The 20,326-nt window shown below is 38.3% G+C and overlaps 1 protein-coding gene across 4 annotated transcripts in view; it reads right to left on the bottom strand.

Annotated features, from left to right (window-relative positions):
• Nucleotides 1–20,326, bottom strand: part of acot7 (acyl-CoA thioesterase 7) — a 55,882-nt gene that overhangs the window by 2,958 nt on the left and 32,598 nt on the right. For all 4 annotated transcript variants that reach the window (XM_069141052.1, XM_069141054.1, XM_069141056.1 and 1 more), the window contains 2 exons: nucleotides 18,455–18,571; nucleotides 10,503–10,687 (listed from right to left, as the gene is read on the bottom strand). In XM_069141052.1, the coding sequence (XP_068997153.1) occupies nucleotides 10,503–10,687; nucleotides 18,455–18,571 (302 nt within the window). The remainder of the gene's footprint in view (nucleotides 1–10,502; nucleotides 10,688–18,454; nucleotides 18,572–20,326) is intronic.

Below are 20,326 nucleotides of genomic sequence, written 5' to 3'. Positions count from 1 at the left end.
TGAAGAGGGGCTGCTCAGTAGAGTATTATTTAAATAAACCCCAACAAGGTGATTTGGGATCCTGACACCAAACAGAGGTTTATTAATCATCCTACTTTAACACACCGAATGCCTGTACCAAAGTCATTAATTAATACAGAATTGGTTTAAAATGATTTCATTACAAGCCCAAATATAATTCAGAAGAACTGTAGCTGAACAAAAAAAAAAAGATTAAAAAGAAAGATAGTTGGTGAAACTACTGTTGACCATTAGAATCAGTCAAAGCTAATAACAGTCAAATAATTTATTTGTTTCTCTGCACTCACCAAAGACAAACCGCTATTTGATTGAGAGAGAGCTTTAAGAGTAGCTATAAACTGCTAAATAAAGAACTTTTTAATATTTTCCTTTTTGAATGTGCCTGCGAGTATAATGTACTCCCAGAAGAAGAATTCAAATCAACGACCCTACAGTCTACACAAACATCAACAGTGATGCAACCCAAATATACATCCAAACAAATGTCAGTCTGCGTGGAAGCATGCAGGCATTTTGATGATTTTGGTATACTTATGCAATATGCAATCTTCAGGCTGTCTGTATACCATTTATTCTCATGGTTTATCTATTTCAAAACCCCCACCCCTTTCTGTCCGTCACTCAGCCCCCAGAAGACTCGCCTTTTATCTAATTACATGATTAAAATCATGCAGAGCTACAGCTTGAGGGAGATTAATGAACAAACCAGTTAAAAGAAACGGTATACCTGACTAATGAAGACTGACTGAGAAAGACTGTTGAAGATGATTCTGTCAGTAAAAAAATGTGTGACTCATTGTTTGGGTGAAGAATAGATTCATGTGAGCGCTGATTAATGACATACTATAGTTAGCAGTCTTTTATCGTACTATTTAGTCTTTATTAATGAGATATGTCTCCTGCATCTCTGGGTTTGGGCATCGTTTGTTATAATTGCTCAAAATCATTTTTCCCTAATGAACCAATTTATATATCGGTTTCTATTTCTGGATGTTGTTTTTCAGTCTAATCTCACCTGACTACACAAAACTTATACAAGACCCAGTTGTTCTAGTTATTGTTTTTATGGCTTGGGATTATGTTATTCAGTTAGCCTAAAAAGAAGAACTGCTCACTTACTTCCTTGCAACATAATGTGATTCAAACTTTCTTCTAAATGATGGTTTAAGCTGAATGTCATATCATTACAAGGTAATGTGTTTAAATAATTATGATTATTGCTGAGGTATTGAAATGGTCTCTTCAGTCTCAGCATCTGTGCACATCATTTGTTCTGCCTATACTTTGTGTGCATTACTTCAAGGCTGCATGCATGCATGCATATATATTAACTGTAATGCTGATCGCATTTGCATAACTCAATGAGACAATTTAACGCTAGGCTCAAAATGTCCTTTTGGTGTCCCCATGTAATTGGCGTTCCAACAGTGCGGCTTCATTTTAATAACTGTGATTATAGAGGATCATCAACTACCACTGATGCAAAACATGTCCTGCAAAAACCAGTCTCCAACTTGAGAGTCTCTAATTTAACAGATTTTTATATTTCAGGCAACAGAAAAATCTGCACATGCCATAACTTTCAAGGCAATGACTGTATGTTTGGTCCTTAAACCATCCCTCACTCCAGGAGATCATTTCTGATTTGAAGCTCAATTTCGCGTCTCTGCCCTAACACCTGGTTTACCTTTCTTGTCATTTGTTTTGGTCATTACTCATATAAATCATTATCATAGCATTACTGAATTAAAATTTTTGTAGTATTTTGTAATGATTTAAAATCACTTCAATCATACACAGAATACAGTAGGAATAATAAGCGACACTGAAAGTTTAAGTATAGTTTGTTGTGGTTAAAAGTGCATGTTTGTCTTTTTGCTGTGTAAAATACAATGAATCATCTTTGAACGAGTTTTCAGCTTTGTGAGACTGCTTTGAACCAACTGCTAACATTTGTTTATGCTGGCATGCTAACAATAATAATGATGGTAAAATGCTTCTGTTAAGCTGCTATAGTGTTTACAATGTTCACACATTTGCTTAGCATGTTAGCACAATAACACTCAACAGAAAACACAAGTAACAACTGAGGCTGATGACGGGATGGGATGAAAAATTATGGGTTCAGCATTTTATAATGTGTGGAGCAATATAATATAATCACAAATGGCATTTCACTCAAAACTACAAAGGTAGTGATATTGGTGCTATATGAAAAATCACAGGCTCACCTAATTTAGTAGGATCATGATTGTCCAAACAAAATTTGGGATCAGAAAGTTCAGACTCTGTTCCTCTTACATACAAACAGTGTGCAGAAAAGCTATATCCTTTGTGAGTGAGTATCTCAAGTTTTTTTTCTTGATAAAAATCAGCACCTGAGTTACACGTGCCTTTAGCCCGGGTGCGACTGTTATTCTTTATGCATCTGAAACTTGAGCAGAGAGCACAGATCAAAGTTTGTGACAAATTATTGGAGAACAGAAAGAAGTAGCAGGGAGCCAAATCTGGAGAGTTAGGAGAGTCAGGGAGATTGACGATTGCGTTGTTGTGGATGAGGAATTTGTTAGTTTTCAATGGGCTGGGAGCAGGGGCATCATCATGTTGGAGAACCAAAGTTCCATCGCGCCACTGTTCTGGTCATTTGCACCAAATGCTTTTCCCTCATACTCCCCACAACATCACAGTAAAACCTGGTGTTGACAATCTGATGCTGGAGATCTAATTCACGGTGCACAGCCCCATGCATGCCAGAAAAAACCCTCCTGGTTGCACACCTGACCTGATGCACCTTTTTTTTGTTTCGGACAGTGACGTTCAACCACTCAGTAACACAATTGTCACTTAAAACTCCTCTCCAGGCTCATTACATCATTGCCGTAGGTTTCCTGATGTGCGCACTCTATGTCCATAGAGAAGTCGCAGACGCACACAGACTACTGCTCGCAAAGGCATATGTAACTCAGATGCTGATTTTGATCAAGCGACGAAACTGTAGTACAATGTACAAACTCACGAAGATTATAAGTTCTCTGTGTACGTCACAGTGCTGCGCACCAGTCGCACACAACAGGGGAAGTCTTGGAACTTTTTGATCCACTCTCGTAGTCACTGAGATATTTTTAGTCTGGACCAAAGTGGTGAACTGGCCTGACAGACCAGCATGGCCATCCCTTGAGCCACTCTGTTAGAGATGCTATGATAAAAAAAATACATTTGTTACAATACAAAAAAGTCACTTAAAGGTCATCTGCAATATGACTTGACCACATGAAATATCAGGCCGAATCTCTTCTGCTGGGAACAGAGACAAGGTCAGACCTTAGAGCCTTGACTAGTCGAGTCACATGGCCAAGAAAAGCAGCTGTTTCACCTGGAGTGCTGGTCATCCATGAGGTCGATAGATGACCCAAATGTAACGAACCAAATGGTGTAAACGTGGAAGAAGGACAGCGCTTGTATGAGGGACTTGCTCAGACAATGCCATCAAAATGCCAGAGGGTTCCTTTGTGTTGGCACAGGCTGTTATTGAGTGGGCACGGGGCATCAGTGGCACTGCCAAATGTCACCGTCTCAAAAGTAGCACCAAGCTGTAAGTAACCGGCTCAAGACAAATTATAGCCATCTGGACTGGCATGAGCCTGGATACTAACCGATATGTTGCTTGACAGCGAGAGACAGAGAGAGAGCCATACACAAAGGATGACATTTTAGACAATGCTGAAAGGTGTTTCATTTACAGACATAAAATGAATCCTTAGAAGGACCACTGTCCGTGGATCCATCTGTTCAGTCATGATTAATATTTCATACCATCAGTTTTTCTGACTGTACTCCATCCAGTAAAGCAGGCATCCAAAGTTCTTTAATAATCTGGGCCTCATCACAGTTTTAGCAGCATCAGTGTTGCATATTACATGAAATACACAGCTACAGCCAGCAATCAATAGTTTATGATTTCCATCTCCCTAAAACACTTAAACACTTCCGCAAATTAAATGTTGCAATTATGAGTCATTATGTTGGAGTTTTATTGAAATTATTTGTGTATTGGTGTAGTCCTTTTTTTAACTGCAATATACTGTAAAAGAGGCCAAAAGTTGGTTAAATATCCAGAATGTAATGTTGTGTGTCTATATTACGTGGTGCTGGGGGCACACAGGTTTATATGTAGGATAGTAATTGTTGTTGTCAGGTGTTCGACCCTGGAAGGGCAAATGTTTTTTTGACTGCATCGGTGCTATCATTTTTTTTCTCTGTAAATTTTCTTGATTTGGAAACTTTTTTATGGAAATATACAAGATGGACCTTTAAGACGGGAAGACACAACAGATGAAATGCTTTTGGAGACTTGTTTGTTTAATTAATGAATGATGCAAGACAGAAGTTATTTTCAGAGAGCTGCAGCCAGGTTTTTTTGAGGGCTTATACTGAAATAATTCTCATACCTGGACTTAACTTTATATCCGAATATAAGTGTCTTTAATTTAAAGGAACAGTTTCCTGTTTCTTTTGTGGTGCCACTGATGGTCATTATTGGATACATAAGAAAGTAAAACAGAACAAAACAGACCAAGCAACAACTGAAACTAAACACACCGTAAAGTGATTTATAGCACTAAATAAAAAAATATCTAACTAATGTTTAGCCTGTCTATGAGTAAAAAGTTAAGTGTATGCTGTAGGAATGTGTATTGTGAAAGTGGATTTTGGCTGTAAATTTATAAATGTGTTGGCTTCTACGTATATCTATGCATAGGGTGTAATGAAAAATTCCTGATATTCATAATTAGTGGTCGTAGAGACTCATGGACGGAGGTGCAAAGCGAACAAACGTCGGCACGGTCTCTGTGTCGTGTTTTGGAGTCATAAACGTTTGCGACTCTGACACGAGCGTACCCGCTAACCCGTTTCTGATTGTCTTGAATGGGAGGCATCTAAAAATAAATGTGCATCACTTCATGTGGACTACAGGAGGTTGCCATGACAACCGGGCTTGTTTTCGTGTCAAGGGAGGCCAGCTGAGTCTCTGCCAGCGAGGAGGGGAGGGAGGGAGGAAGAGAGATGGAGGAGAAGGAAGGAGGAGAGATGAAGTAAAGAGTGTAAAGGAGGGATGGAAACAAAGGTTACAATGGAGAGGGAGGGGGCTGGGAAATATGAATAGAGGCAGAAGGAGAGACAGATGAAGGCATGATTGGAATAGAATTAAGACAAGAAGGAGAGATATGATGAAACAAGGAAACCAAATGAGACCAAACCTTCTGGTGTTCACCATAAATGCACATATTAACGCATATATATTAACACCTGTGCCTCTGCAGAAGGATTGCTAAATGTGCTGCCAGTTTTTAGCTTTTTATTCATCCCCTAACATACATCCACACTCTGGGCTCAGTCCAATGTAACCACAGTACATCCACATTCTTCTGCCACCAGCTGATACCCAGTATAAACTGACCACTGGCAGAGGAAGTGCTGATGTTTTGGTAAAAAGCCCATTTTTCTAATCTTGAGGTTGAAAACCTGCTGCTCGATTAAAATAATCAGAAATACAAAGAAACACACTGGTCAAAGGTGCCTTCAGGCGTTTTTCGATTATTTCTCCGTTGGCCAAGCATGCACGTATATTAATTCAGTACTTTTCAAGGGCACTGCTGTAGAGAGGCGAGGCATTCCCCGTTATCCTCCCTGCTCATGCTGTCCTCATGCCCCACTTCGGCATTACCCACAGTATGCATACATTAGTGGCAGCCCACCTACAACCCCCCACACTCACACAGCCCCTAATCCCCTGCTGAACTAAAACAGGAAAATCTAAAAATAGTTAACGCAAAGAGCTCATTCGAGAGAACTCAAGGATGAGAGAATCGGAGGGGGAAAAGCACCTGCAGTCAAAAATAGCAGGAGCAGTCCTTTCGATCGGGCTATTTATAGATCACAACTGGAGCAAAATCTGCCACAGTGTCATGAAAATTTAATTAGTGAAGTTTTGACATTTGTTTTCAGCTTTCAGGGGTGTTTTATATTTAAAATGAACAGGATTCACTGAAAGAAAGATAAGATATTCAATTATATAAATAAAGAAGAGAAGTAAGAGACGCGGTGTGGCCCTGTGAAATATACTGAAAATTAGATCAATGTCTTGAGGTGAAGGTGTTTGTATAAGACATCTTTATCGTGAATGTATAATGAGAAGAACACACAATAAGAGAGACAAAACCGCGATGGAATTGAATCTCATAATGTGTGTCTACAACCTCTTATTTGATCCTTTCATAAGATTTAGTCAGGCTACATGTGTTGAATGAAGGTTTCTGCTCAGTTTGCATGCTCTTTGTTTCATGTGAGCTTCATATGAAGAGACCAGCAACAGACATGAACACCTTCATTGAGAAAATTAGTCTACCATGAAGCTGGGGGAAACTAGAGATTTAATACAGGTCGCTGTGACAGAGCGGAGATTGGTGTCACTGAAATGAATCCTGCTCATGGCCTACAATTAATTCATGTAAAACGTGCAATCAGTGTTAGGAATTCAAAGTCACAGTGCACCGAGGTACATGCTGAAAAGCCATTTGATTTAAATCATGCCGGGGCAAAGAATAAGCACCCAGAATAAATACTGGAGTGTATTTCAGTGCACCAGATGAGGACGATCTGAGGGAAAGGTATGTGATATTTTTTCTGAGGAAGGACGAGAAGTAGTTAACACTGTGAATTAATACTTACTTTAAATATATGTTCCAAGCTAAGCCATTAATCTTAGCTTCGCAACAGGGGCTAGAAGCAGCTACCCTGCTTTGTTTGAAGGTTACAAAATGTTTCCACCTCCAAAGGCCTTATGTGAACACACAAAGTGGAGTATTTTGTAGCCAAGGTGCTGTAAAGCAGCCGTGTACATAACCCTCCGTAGAACCACGAATTGCTGCTTTTACGCTCCTCGGGCTGGTAGATAGATTTTGTTCACGTTAGACAGGCTAGCTGTTTCTATGTTGGCAGTCCTTCTGCCCACAGCTAACCAGCTGCTTGCTAAGTAATCAGGCATCTTTTCATGCTAACACTGAAGTCTTTCTCTGGAGGATCATTAGGAAAACATTTTGCTGTCTCAGAAACAGCAAAAAACAGTATATGTTGTACTTTGTGCAAATACAAATTGCTGCACTAATTATCCTTACATGGTTTATTAAGAATGCATTGCTTTAGTTTATTGACCACTCATGCCTACAGTACAACCAATTCTAAGTCAGTTTCCTTTATTTTATTTTTTTAACTCTTCCCATTTGGAACCCAAAAATCTGGACTATTTTGTATATTAAATTGTGGTTGTGGCCCAAGGTAGAATTGAAATGGAAGGACAGGGAGGCCAAACGTTTGTCGTGCTTTGTTCTGCTCATCATCATCTGGCTTACAAGGCTAATTGATGTCATTACTGCGTTTCCATCCCTCACAGTCCCATCTCCACTGTTAGGGGGAATTTGGGTGTTAATTGGATTGACGTGTTAAACCTTATTTCCAGCATGTGACGCCTCTCTTTTTTACACCGAGGGAATGACATGTTGGAAAAGGTTTACTGCCATCAATAGAGTTTGGATGGGCATTCTCTCATTTTGAGTCAACCTCATCTCGTGTTTAAGCCCTCAGTAAATAGCTGTAAAGCCAGAAATAGCACTGATTGAGGCTCCATCTCTCGCTCATATAAATAAACACACACGCATTTGTGCTCAGTGATCTGTTCAAGCACGTGCACATTCACACGCAAAGCCCACTCTCACACATACAGACCTACACATGCAGGGGCTCTCTTTGTGTTTCTCATACACACTAACACAAAGTCTGTCTATATTGAATCTCCATCCAACATTTTCTTCATAACACATGCACACACACAAATTACTCTATTCCTGCCCTTGTTTATCTGACAAGCTACATCAGAACCCTGGCTGCCCGGGCCCCATTTAGATGTCCATTTATAGTGTTGAGAATGAATTATTAAAATCACCGGGCCAATTTTTTTTTTTTTTTTTTGCCTCTCTTTTCATAAAATTGAGGTGTACAGAGAAATTACAATGACTCTAATCAGCTGCAATTCCCTGCCAATAAAACAAAAGCAATGAGCAGCTTATGTGCGATGGAAAACCGGGTAATGAATGCATGCAGGGAGAGGCAGACAATGGACAAACCCAACGTGGGTTCTGTGAAATGGAAATAGGGAAACTGACAAGCGCTTTTGAAAAGGCCAGTCAGAAGATACACGCATTTGATGTACATTTTGATATCTGGCAGGGGCATCAGAAGAGAAATCTGCTCTTAAATAAACATGTCATGGTGTTTAAGACTCATGCTGCACCTTCAAGTGTGTTTCAGTGTTCATGGTCAAAGGAGTCACTGCAGTACTTTAGTGGGATGCAAGACACTTCTAACAACCTCTCATCCACATGGCTAAGCTCAGCTTTCTTCCTGCAAATTTCTTATTACACGCTCATGTTACTTGAAACACAGCAGGACATGGTGTTACATACCACTTTTCTTTTAAGATTTTAGGGTCAAGTAGAGATCATAGTGTTTTTTTCAACAATCTTTGATTTATTAATTGGTTAAAGCAATATGTAAACGCAGAACACAGCCTTTTATCTTTACTTGTGTTATTGCCGCTTCGGCGTCATTGGAATGCATTTCTCTGGCTTACTTAGTACTCTTCACATACTTAAAGTTTAATGATTGGCGAGGGTGCGAACTCTGTCAATTTTGTACAAGTGTGCACTTCAGAGAATAATGAGCTGCTGCTGGTCTGTTAAATTTCACTGAAGCTGCCCACGCAGCCCACGTCATTGTTCTGGACTTTTCAAAGCTAATGACATCATTACCAAATCAAGAGATTGTTGTGCAGTACATCCGGTTTCAAAAAAACAAAACATCAAGCAGAATTAAAATTGTTGAGTTACAAAATATGGAGCAATCATCTTTATCATTCCAGTGAAGGGAATGTTAATGTATGGATTTCCATTGAAATCCACTGAATCCTGTGGTTAATATTTGAAATATAAATTGAAAGGATTGTCTCTTAATTCAATCTCACATCAAAATGTGTCATAGCATTGTTGGTCAACAGAGTAAAATGTATTAGTTTTACTATTACAGCTCACAAATTGTAAGATGCGTTCTAATGGTCTGTGTTCACATCACCTCACTGTCCAACAAAGCCAACCTATGTTTTACACATAGGATAAGGCAGCAAAACCATGTGGATGGAATTAGGAAAAGATCATGGTTTGGGAAAAAAAAAAAAAAAAGTCACGTATGCAAGTTATGTAATGCGTAATAATAAGTTTACTCTTTTGCATTACATAAAATAAATCTATGTTGTCAAAGACTCAAACACCAATCTTACCAACACCAAGGATATAATGGTTCTGTGTTTGATATATCCAACCACCCCAATCTCCTTCCTTCCATGGATACTCTCACTCTTTATGTTCTTCCTTTTTCAACAACCCAGTTTAAAACCTAGACATCTAACAATTGTCAAACGAATATCTTTTGTGTTGTGGACAAACATGGACATTGTGTGACCGGGCTGCTATTGTCTAAATCCCAGATGACTTCTCATCTCACACAAATGTTGGAGGAGTTTTAAAAGGATCATCAGGGTGCACGAATGGCACCAAGAAATAATTTTAAAGTGCTGAGTTAAACAGATGGCCTGCTTGCACAGTGTTTGCATATATATAGGGTTTGGATTACTGTGCTGTGCAGCCAGAACAAACAGCAGGCGTCTCTCTCCTGTCTGCAGGTAAGCATGCACGCCTTACATCCTGACAATAAGTGCTGAGTCAGACACGCACTGCCGTCTGGGGATGTTGTGGGGATATTAGAATTCAGCCCTCAAAGCTTAAGGAAAATACCCAGGCACAGCGAGGTATTTAATGCACTGAAAGGACACTAACACGCAAAACATCCCAAATAAAGGACAGTGTCTTGTTAGCTGTGAGCTTACCAAAAACTCACAGGTGTTATTGACTGAAGGAATGTTACTATCAGGGCAAGAAGCAAAGAAACAGAAGATAAAATGTTCAGTCAGTAAGATGAGAAGACACAACAGGGCAGGTTTTACTGACATTTGAGAGTACCATTTGGTGGAGTTAAATAAAAGCGGATGTCATTAGTCAAGTTCACATCTGCTGTGAAAAGTAAATCTTTGTTATCTATTTTTTATTCACTAAGTTGCTCAATGACAAACTTACAATTGAATCTTTATCTGTGGTCAAAATAAACAAATGTGAAATAAGAATGTAGACATTACGAGGTCACATCTCAATAGAAAGGCATGATAAACATCCACATATCAAACAAACCACATTTGACCTGTGTCATGTCTGTATTGAGGGATGTGGACATGAAGTTATGTATATGATCAAATAAATCCTATATTGAGGTTTCACAATTAAAGGACAGATTTCAGAAAGAGTCTGGATGGTACTGACCTTAAGAGGAGGGACAGCAAGAGGCTTATTGTCCTTGTCCAGGGAGACGTAGGTGAAGAAAGCTGAGACAGCGCGATATTTTCCTTTGTCTTCCTCCCCCAGTGAGGAAGCATCTACCAGCACTTCGATTTCCATCGACTTGTTACTGACAAACGTGAGCCGCCCCGTCACCGTCACCACACAACCTTGGGGAGAAGAGGAAATTTAAATTCCATATAGTCTTTTCATCTTAAATTTAATAACATTTTCATTTCAATTTCTATAACATTTTAATGTTTGACTCAACCTACTCTGTCCTTTAGCCATCCATAGAAAATAGATTTTGTTAAGATATTTCAAGTTTTACAAGGGTAATAAATTAAAGAAGTTGCAAGACAGTTATCAGGTTTTCCAAAAATAGAAAGACAGTATTGAAAATATCACACAAAAAGGAAATTTCAAATCATGAAAACTTTTACAACACTCACTTTCAATCATGTAAATTAAAATAAACTAATGAACTTAATGTACAGATACACTGAACATGAGCTTTACATGAAATCAGCCGAGGAAAAGGTGAGCTCTACTTTGCTCCACTGAGACAGTTTGCAGCGTGAAACAAGGTTTAATTCCAGCCTGAGATACAGCTACTCCATCTAATGCCTTTGACTAATCAAAAATGTGTTATTCTCCTTTTGTCACTGTAGCATTAAGACAGTCAGCTAATAGTACTGGGCATTGCTGATGTGTTTCTTTATTCTCTTTGATGTGCTTGTACTGTATTACTACTGCTGTTGCCATAGAGACAAAGAGAGATGATGTTATCCCCGCAGTCTAAGACAGATCTCGAGTACATCTTAAAAAACAGTCAGTCCTAAATAATAAAAAATGTACATGGAAAATAAAAAAAATATATACTTTTCTCAGAGTATGTGCTGCAAACCTGTAACATTATGAGAACAACTTCCACAGGAACTAAACTGGATTTTTGTTTAGTGACAAAGCTCTGGTTCTCATGCAGGAAGCTCTTTGCAGTTTTTTTTTCTCACAGGAAGCTTTTTGTTGGACAAAAGATGTCTGCACAAAAACAGCAATAGCACCACCACAAAAGAGAGGATGGAGCCAGTGAATGGGAACACAAACTGTGTGACTATGAGTCTATGACCAACACACAAATACTTTCAAGTTGACTAAGATACAACATTTGTTTGGTTTTGAATGCACTGATAAAAAACCTACAACTAACAAGAAATATAATTGTTTTTGAAGAAATATTGGATTATTTAGAATTTGATGCCAGCAACATGCATTAAAAAAGTTTTGACAGGGTCATGTTTAACACTGTCACATCATCTCTTCTTTTAACAACACTCTGTAAACCTATGGGAACTGAGGTGACAAGTTTCTAGAGTTTTAAAAGTGAAATGTTGTCCCAATTTTGCTTGATTTATTATTTCTGCTAATTAACAATTTCCTTTGTTGTATTTTTTTGTTTCATGATACTCCAAATGGTTTTAATGGGTGTCGGGTCTGGAATGCAGACAGGCCAGTTTAGCACCCTTATACCGTGGAGCTATGCTGTTGAAATACCGACAAAATGTGGTTTGACATTGTTTTGCTGAAATAAGCAAGGCCTTCCCTGAAAGAGACGTTGTCTGGGTGGCAGCATATGTTCTTCCAAAACCTATATATAACATTCAGCAGATTCTCTGAATCTTTAAATGATTCTAAGTACTGTAAATGATGAAATCCCATAATTCTTAAAAATCTTACATTGAGGAACATTATTCTTAAATTGTTGCACTATTTGCCCGCTCAGTCTTTCATAGAGTTGAAAAAAAACCTCCCCATTTACACTGCTGAGAGACTCTGTCTTCCTGGGATGCTCTTTTTATATCCAATTATGTTATCTGTTGCCAATAAATCTAATTTGTCAGACCGGGTGTTTTTACACAACTTTTCCAGTCTTTTGTTGACCCCGTCGCACCTTTCTTGAAATGTCTTGCTGCCATCAAATTAAAAATGAGCCCATGCCTTTATAAGACAATAACATTTGATTTGTATTTTATTTTCTATTAAATATGATTTGTAAATCATCACATTCTGTTTTTATTTACATTTTACACAGCATGCTGACTTTTTGGGAAACTGGGTCGTATTTTGTGACAATGTTCTGGACTGGACTGCTGCACTAGGATTCATCCCAGACGTACTATGGGAATTCAAAGTTATTTATTGCAGTTTAGATGATGGCAAAGATGTGTAGAGCTAAACACTGGTTCAGCAAAGACACACCTTCTGTGGGAGAAGTCGAATATAGGAACTGTATGAAATGAAATGGTACATGTTACCGCCAGGAGCAAGTTCAGTCTCATTCAGATAAACTCTCTCTGGCGCAGATGTATTAGACTCACTTAAGTGTGTCACATTACACAGAAATGAGCTTTGATGATGGGTGATTTTCAAAGACCTTCATGATTAATAATTGATTTATGCAGAAAGTAGATCTTGGACATAAAGGTCAGCCAGCGTGAACAATTGGAGGAGTCACATTTCTGAGGAGCTGTTTGACATAGCTAATCTACTGTGGGGACAGTGCCCAAGCCTCATGTTCTATAGCTTGGACTGTAATATTACTGAGTAACAAATTTGGTATTTTAGTTGCATCCTGTTGTGTAAAGTTTAGGTATTTATAGTATTCTTTTAATTGGCTCACAACCAGCATTACTACATTCCCTTATGTATGCAAGAAAAGTGCATTTAAAATCATCAAAGTGTCATTACTTTTCTATCCAAACAGAAACAAAGATCTGTACAATGTCTTTCCCCAGTCACGCATAATTTTTTCCATCCACTGTCTTTTTTTTATCAGTATCAAATTGAAGACTGTAAAAATCTTGCTTGTCCACTGAAATGAAACTGAAAATTATTACCAGAGCTGCATTGTGAGCGTTTATGATGAAACACGTTTCCCTTATTTTTTTTCTCTCACACTTCTTGCCCTCACCTTCAGCACACCCTTCAGTCTATCTGAAAATTCCTTTCATCCAACATTCAGCTTTTGTTTCATGCCTTTCTTATTATTATTTGTACCTCTATTTGTTTTGCTGCAATGGATCATGGCTGAATTCTCATCTGGTACATCAGTGGCTAGCAACTCACTAAGAAACAATCTCAGTGTCTGTTTGATGCAGTTTGTGGTTAGAGGGAGAACATGTGATATTGATAGTTTCTGTAAGTTGTCACACAGCCTGGGATCTTCTGCCTAGGCATAGTTTCGCAACAATGATTATTAGAGATGTTAATATTATAAAGTCTTACAGAACAATGCACATATCTGCATGTTGTCTCAAAACATGCAAAAGAAATATGCTGCAGACAAGATAATAATAAAACCATAACCATAAGAATAAACAGCAAATCAGAATTGACTTCCTGCATATTGGACATTTGAAGTATAACAGATCAGTTTGAGAGCTTCAGTTGTTGAAATATAGTAAACAGTAAATTAGTGGCAAATGAGGTGTGACATGGAAAACAACAAGAAGACATCAGTGAAATAGTAAGTAGAATCACACAAAAAAAAAATATTCATTTATAATTGCTTACTCTAAATGTATTATTTATTTTCTAATTGTAAAATAAATATATTGCAAATAAAATTATGTCATTGCTTCTTAACATCAATGAATCACTCTCAGTACTACTTCTTAGTGTTGCTTTTGGCAAATAGCCAGAGTGTGATGCTTCTTTGATTTCAAAGAATGAATTGGAGACTTTACTCCATGATGACTTGTTTGTTCAGCTCAGATCTTCTCAATCACATCACATTTTAAACCACAATTTAAAAGTGATTCTCGATTCTGTGGGTCGTAATAAGCTGCTTGCACAAAAAGATCTGTGGGGTATTATCTTGTTCTTTTTATTCACTCTGAAAAGCTTCTTTTTTTTTTTTTAAAGTTCAAACTTTTTCTATGGTTTGGGTTCTTTTGGTCTTCTTTCTATTTGTTGTTTAGTCAAAAAAAAAAAAAAAAAAGAACGAAAACAGGCCTTGTCAGTGAGGTAAATAATTAAAGTTTGTGACTCTCGTGTGAGAAGTAGCACATAGTCGCAACCACTGTTGGTTGCCTGCTGACAGCAGTGATTAAGTTGCTGTAATCAACCATAAAGTGTGTAGATAATTTGCAATTAAATATTTACATTAATACCAAAAACATGTGACAACTAGACACTTGAACTAAGGACTATTAATTGACAAGAAGAATCTTTAGTAAGGGGAAGCCCTGATTGTAAAATTGTGAACCTGCCCTGTTGTAAAGAGATTTTTGTGCTGCTGAGCCCAACATGACTGATATTCTGTGCACTGATGAAAGTGAACTGTTCAGGCTAGACACAGCAGGACCTCCAGAAACCCATAAACAGACCTCAGGCTGTTTAATGTTTTGAGTCTTAACTTTGCACTGCAGTGTATTTAATGGTTATTTTATCTATCTGTCTTCACACAGGCTTGAAATCACATATACAGCATAGTTCAAAGGTTTCAATCCACTTTCTGATATTTTTCCACTGTCACGTATCATTAGTCTATCACCTTTCCAGGAGTAACAGTATTTTTTAATGAACAACATAAGTTTACTTTTCTATCCATCAGCTGTCGTTTACTGTTCTTACACCTAAAAAGAGAGTAAGAGCATACCGCACCAGTTGTTCTAACTGGATCTTGGCATTCAGTGTTACAGGAAAGATTTTAAAATTGTACTACTTGTATATAAATCATTAAATGATTTGGAATGAAAAAATATTGCTGACCTGCTCGTACAATGTGAGACTTCCAGATCTTTAGATGCTCTGGAAATAACTTGCTTGTTATTTTCAAGAATTGGAACAAAGATGAAAAATGCTTCTTTTAGATATTGCATGCCACAAATTACTTCATTATCTAATCTGTGCCACTCTTCTAAATACCTGTAAAACACTTTCGAACCGTTCACCACTTTACCTGCTTTCCTTGCGTCCCACTGGCTTTTATATATCAATTAAGAAATAATGTTGTAATATTGTTTTGTGTTATTTTTATGCCTTGGGTTTAGCTGGCAGGGCTGGTCATACTATACATACATTCATACAGAATTCATAAACCCCAATCAAACTTCATTCCCCTCAATTTTGAGTACCTTTAATGTGAGGACATTCTGTCTATAAGGCTCAGTTCAGAGCCGCTTAAGGCAGCTTGTCAATGGAAATGTTTTTTGTTTTCTATCTTTCAGATTTCTAGAAAATTTTGGCGCAACATTATAAATTTTGAAATGTGTCTTTTTTCTCTTTTGTGAGTGACCAAACACAACAAAACCTGATGTTTGGGTCCTTTAAATTGCTGGATTTTAACCTCTACAGTCACTGTGTTGGAAATATCTCTAAATTGTGTAATACTGTATACATTTAGTTGGGCTGGAGAAACAGTAACAAGGAGAAAACACCCCCGTAAAATGACAAAATAAATCCACAGGTACACTCTGTGATGCCAGTGGCTGTTTTGTGAGAGTCTTGTTTTAACACTTGACCATTGTTTTCCTAAACTCACCTCGTGAGCTTATTGTCTGTCCACCTAAAGCCAAATGGGGAATCTACTGGTGACATAACACCTAAGTCACTGTGGAGGCCAGGGGAAATCATGTCAACACCACCTAAACTCTGCAGACAGACAGAGGGCACGACTGCAGCAGATAGGAGCAGTTAAAAGATGTAGACATGGATCTGGACCAACCTGTAATGTTCAGTTTTCTGGTCCTGGAACTGCCTGAAAGGTGTGTTTTAAATGTCCCCTCCCTCACATCCTGCCACTCATTCCTTCTTACTCAGACCGCCGAGGAAAAACACTTCTGAACTGAGTGAATTATCCTGCTTGAATAAAGTCGCCTTGTAATGTACTGTAAACCCAGAGCTGTTCGAGCTGACCTGGCACAGTCGTGCTGAGCTGTGAAATATGTAAATGCTCTTAGCCCTTCGTAATTCAACAAGGAGTGGAAATGGAGCTGCTACTGTTAACATCATATCCTGAAGTAATCATAGCATGTTAATGTTAGCAGTGAATATCTGGATCACATTATGTGTAGCACAAGAAAAGATGAGACACACTGAGAAAAACTGTAACCTATTAACATAATGCACTGTTATACACCAATTTGAAGAGACTGCTTTAAGTCATTTTTGACATATTTAGATTCTTTAAAATGACTAAATGCGTGGGTTGCACCATAACTGGCTACATTGCATTCTGGCTCCGATCACGACCACCTGAACTGTTCGCTGCCATTGTACACAATACTTGTGATTCTACACGCAGCGTCCCAGAAGTGGTTTTCCATTCTGCTTTGCATAAAAAACGCAAATGGTCTATTTTTGACTGAGTTGGATTGAAGCTGTGTCACCTGCACAGAGTAGATCAGCAGGGCAGGAAGTCACACAGAGGAACGGCATAGAGAATGAAGACAATTTTCACAATAAAATTCCCTCTGCTGACTCCTGATTATAGATCACGTCACTACATTGACATATAACCCCTCTATACTTCAAGTAGGACAGGAAATGTGTTTCCTCCCACTCACAGGCACAGTATGACACATAGTTACAAAACAAAATATGTTGACGAATGTTTTTTTAACAACTAAAATACAGCAAGCCATATTAACTTTGTCTGTAGGCTACAACACAAAGCAGGAAATAGACATAAAACGGCCAAAAAACAGTCAACCTTTAACAACGTAGCATACTTTCACACAAGAAGCTCAAATATCAAGAAAAAAATGTCTGGTTCAGGAAGTCAACAAAATCAGTCAGACAAAACTGACTGATGAAGTACAAAACAGTGTCAAACACACGCCATGACGGACCAGGCCAGTGAAATCCTCAGATAATGAACAAACTGCTATAGGAGTAGTTTCATTATTAACTATCCACAACTTCTTTTTGGCCAAAATCTTGCTGCTATTTACCCTATCAAAATCTCTCTTAGTAACAGTATTTAAAAATGATCATTTCAAATGCATTTCAGCCCGAGTTCTTAAGTTTATTTATCTGGACTTAAAATTGTTTCTCATAGGTAAAACATGTTCAATGTTGATTTTATTGGACAGTTGTCGGCAAAGATGGAGAGAAACAGAAACATGAAGGGAAAGATAGTGGAACAGGCAAAATACTGTAGCAAAAAAGTTGCATTTATACTGTACTGTGTGGTAAGCATCATGATCACTGGGCGTGTTTATGTTTCTGTGTGTGCATTTGTATCAGAGCATGTTTGTGTCCTCTTGGATTTGCTTCAACATAAACTGTCCCTAAAGCACTTTGGATCAGCTCTGCTGCAAAGAGTGCAGGCAATAAAACCTTTAACTTCCACAATGAAAAAGCAGTATAAATAGTATCAGCGTTGTCACTGCTAACTTTTTTGTCCACTAAGATGTTAAAGGCTAAGTGGATGATGGCTTTTGTCAAAATTATTTAATGAACTTCAAAATAAAAGGCTTAGAAATTGTTTATTTGGAAAATGTCCACCTCACAGGCCGAGAGGCGCTGTACAGCAGATACTGTATAAACAGTCAAAGCTCTGTAATGGAAAATGGTGAGATCATTAACATTGTTTTTCCAGATGCAGTGGCAGGCCTACAAAACACAACTGGTCTTGATTAGAAACAGTGTGACAGCTATCATCGTTGGCTAGCCCAATTTAAAACAACACTGTCTGAAGCTGAATTTAAAGACTGCAGAGTTTTTCCACATTATCATGTAATTGGGTTTTTAGAGAGTGCAGTTCATTAATTGGCAAGAGGCAAAAGAAAAGCCACCTCATGTACACACACAGAGCTTCCTGCAGCCTAGTACCAACACTGCAGCATTTGTTTCGAGGAGGTGCTGACCTGTGGATGGTTTCATGCATTAGTGACTTAAAGCTCTGAGTGTGTTGTCTGTGTCATCCTCACCGTTCTTGATCTTGCGATGGAAGTTGATGGCATCCACGGAGGCAGTGACAATATTGGTGTTGCAGTGCCGACATGCCACAATGCCAGCGACCTCATCCATCAGCTTCATGGTCACACCTGTGGCAGACACACACACACACACACACACACACACACACACACACACACAGCTTGACTTTACTAACACACATATTAGAGCCAAGCAGGATAATTAATGGATTTTAAAAAAAAAAAAATTGTATACGCTTTGTTCTGAGTAGTTTTTATTTCACTATGGCTCTCTTGATAAATGTTTCAATAATGACTCCAGAAGTATCTATTTCAGAGACAAACACTGCTGATTCAACCTAAGGAGAAGCACAACACAACTATGTCCTTCATTGGTAAACAAATTACTATTGAAAAGTTCAAGTTTGAACATGTGCTCCAATGAAAACTGAACTAACTCAATTTGTTGATGATGCAGGAGAAAGTTTGTTTTGTCAACCATTTACAAGGTCAAGAATGGAATAACACCATCTGATGTCCTTGTGTTCGTACAAGTAAGACTTCAAACAGCAACTTGTGGAATACTGCACTCACCAGTGAGACCTCACACTCGCCTCCTCTTCAAATCTAAACAAACCTTTTAAGGTAAATGTATCACACGGATCCTCGCCCATGTTTGAGACACCATTTCATTGAGATGAGATTGTTTTATGTAAACGCTAATGGCTTTCCTGATGTAATTAGAAACCTCTCCACCTGAAACTAAATTATGAATGAGTCTGCTTGCCATTTCCTCAACATTAGCTTCTCATTCAGACTCATTAGTCCAATGTGTATCAGCTGACGGCTTATCGGAAGTGTTTCAATAGCAAGCTGATTTTCAGCTGACAGATGTGGATGTTCAATAGACTGTTGCATTATCAAGATTTATGTTTCCTCCATGTAAAGGACAATAATTCAAGTTTACCCCTCAGCCTGCTGATCTACTGTAAACAACATATTGTACATACTCCGAACACTTTTGCATAATAGTCTAGTTATATACGTCCTCACCCAAACAATGAAAGCATTTAGTTAATTTGTTTAAGTGCAAACAGCAACCCTCCCATTGCCTTGTGAACAACTGTTTGGCAGCCTTGAGTCTGACATTTTGATGGTTGCCATATTGTTTTTTTGGAGTAAGTGGCCACTTGTGGACGAGCTGTGGAGGAGCGAGCAATAGGTATGACTCGATCTAACTGAGAACTCAAGGACAGTATGCACGTCCACCTATAACACAAACCTGACTGCATCTCAGGCATGTCAATCAAACCAGGCATGCCCCCAAACAACCTCTCTTTGAGGCCAAATATGGAATTATGGAATCATTTTCAGAAGGACCACATGAACACTGATAAGGAGTGAATTTAGAGAATCACACCATAATGACTTTGTATTTCATGCAAAAAGCTGAATGGAAGTCTATAGGAACCCAAGGTTTTTTTTGAGTCAGCCCCTTGTGGCCCTCAGTGGTATTACACTTTAAAGCACTTCTGCATTGGCTTGCCTTTTCAGACCCAGAGACTGCATCCACTATATGTACAATCTATATTTCAATGTTTAAATCAACCTCCGCTCACATTTTTCTTACAAACTCTTGTAGTCATGCCCACTATAAGTATTAAAGACTGAAATAGGGTAACACTGCTTTACCTGCTAAAAATTGTCTAAGGTGGTGTTTTTTCAGACAATCAGAGTTACTGCTTCTGGCTAAGATCCTGTGTTAATTAGTGATCTTTGGAGATGCTTTGGACAACCAGGCAGCTGTTTAAATTTGTTTCCAGTATAATATATAATGCTAAGCGAAGAAGCTTCTGACTGTAGCTTCATACAGACAAGACTGTG

The sequence above is a fragment of the Embiotoca jacksoni genome, unplaced genomic scaffold, assembly GCF_022577435.1.
Source record: "Embiotoca jacksoni isolate LCO1_2020_lvr unplaced genomic scaffold, fEmbJac1.0.p SCAF_9, whole genome shotgun sequence".
NCBI classification, from domain to species: Eukaryota; Metazoa; Chordata; class Actinopteri; family Embiotocidae; genus Embiotoca; species Embiotoca jacksoni.
This window is presented reverse-complemented; position numbering and strand designations above follow the sequence as displayed.